This window comes from Mizuhopecten yessoensis, unplaced genomic scaffold, assembly GCF_002113885.1.
Source record: "Mizuhopecten yessoensis strain PY_sf001 unplaced genomic scaffold, ASM211388v2 scaffold10439, whole genome shotgun sequence".
Lineage (NCBI taxonomy): Eukaryota > Metazoa > Mollusca > Bivalvia > Pectinida > Pectinidae > Mizuhopecten > Mizuhopecten yessoensis.
In genome coordinates this window covers 708,165-709,010 of record NW_018408547.1, presented here as the reverse complement: position 1 = coordinate 709,010, position 846 = coordinate 708,165, and the positions used below count along the sequence as shown (strand labels likewise).

The window sequence follows — 846 nt, the reverse complement described above, 5'->3', positions numbered from 1 at the left end:
GCAGTAGTACCGCCCCTAATCCGGTATCAGATGCATCTGTCCTGAAGTTGAAATCCTCATTGAGATCAGGAAGTTTTAGAATAGGTTTTGCTGTCAATGCCCTCTTCAAAGTTTCAAATGCCTTCTCCTGACTATCACCCCATTCCAATCTATTTGGGAACCCCTTCTTGGTCAACTCCGTTAAAGGTACTGCAATAGATGCAAAGTTTGCGATAAACTTCCGGTAAAACCCAGCTAAACCAAGGAATGATCTCAACTGTGTCTTTGTCTCAGGTCTCAGCGCTTGTTCAATTGCACTTATCTTTTCAGGTTGTGGTTCCAATCTCTGGTCATCGACAACATGCCCCAGACATTCCAGTGATCGATATCCTATGAAACACTTTGTTGGTCGTGCTGACAATCCCGCCTTTCGTAGTCTCCGGAACAGATCTTTAAGAACATACATGTGCTCTTCAAAGGAATGCGTATAGATCAGAATGTCATCTACAAAACTATCGACATTTCGCAACCCATCTAGAACTTTCCTCATCAGTCTGCAAAATGTCGCTGGGGCGTTTACCAGACCGAAGGGCATCACACGAAACTGAAACAGTCCCACTGGAGTGATGAACGCGGTCTTCTCCTTCGCTGTTTCAGCCATCGGTACCTGCCAATACCCTTTGGTGAGGTCCAACTTCGAAAAGTATCGGAAACCTCCAAGCCGAGAAAACATATCCTCTGTGTTAGGCATCGGTTCTGCGTCAAAAATGGTTACTCGGTTGAGTTGGCGGAAATCGATGCAGAACCGGTTCGTGCCATCCTTCTTCTTTACTATCACCACAGGTGCAGCATATGGCGAATTTGATG

The 846-nt window shown here is 45.6% G+C and overlaps 1 protein-coding gene across 1 annotated transcript in view; it reads right to left on the bottom strand.

Annotated features, from left to right (window-relative positions):
* Positions 1-10: 10 nt before the first annotated feature.
* Positions 11-846, bottom strand: part of LOC110460569 — a gene marked incomplete at its 3' end in the record, with an annotated part of 4,049 nt that continues 3,213 nt past the window's right edge. The window contains exon 3 of the mRNA XM_021513545.1: positions 11-810. Within this exon, the coding sequence (XP_021369220.1) occupies positions 11-810 (800 nt within the window). The remainder of the gene's footprint in view (positions 811-846) is intronic.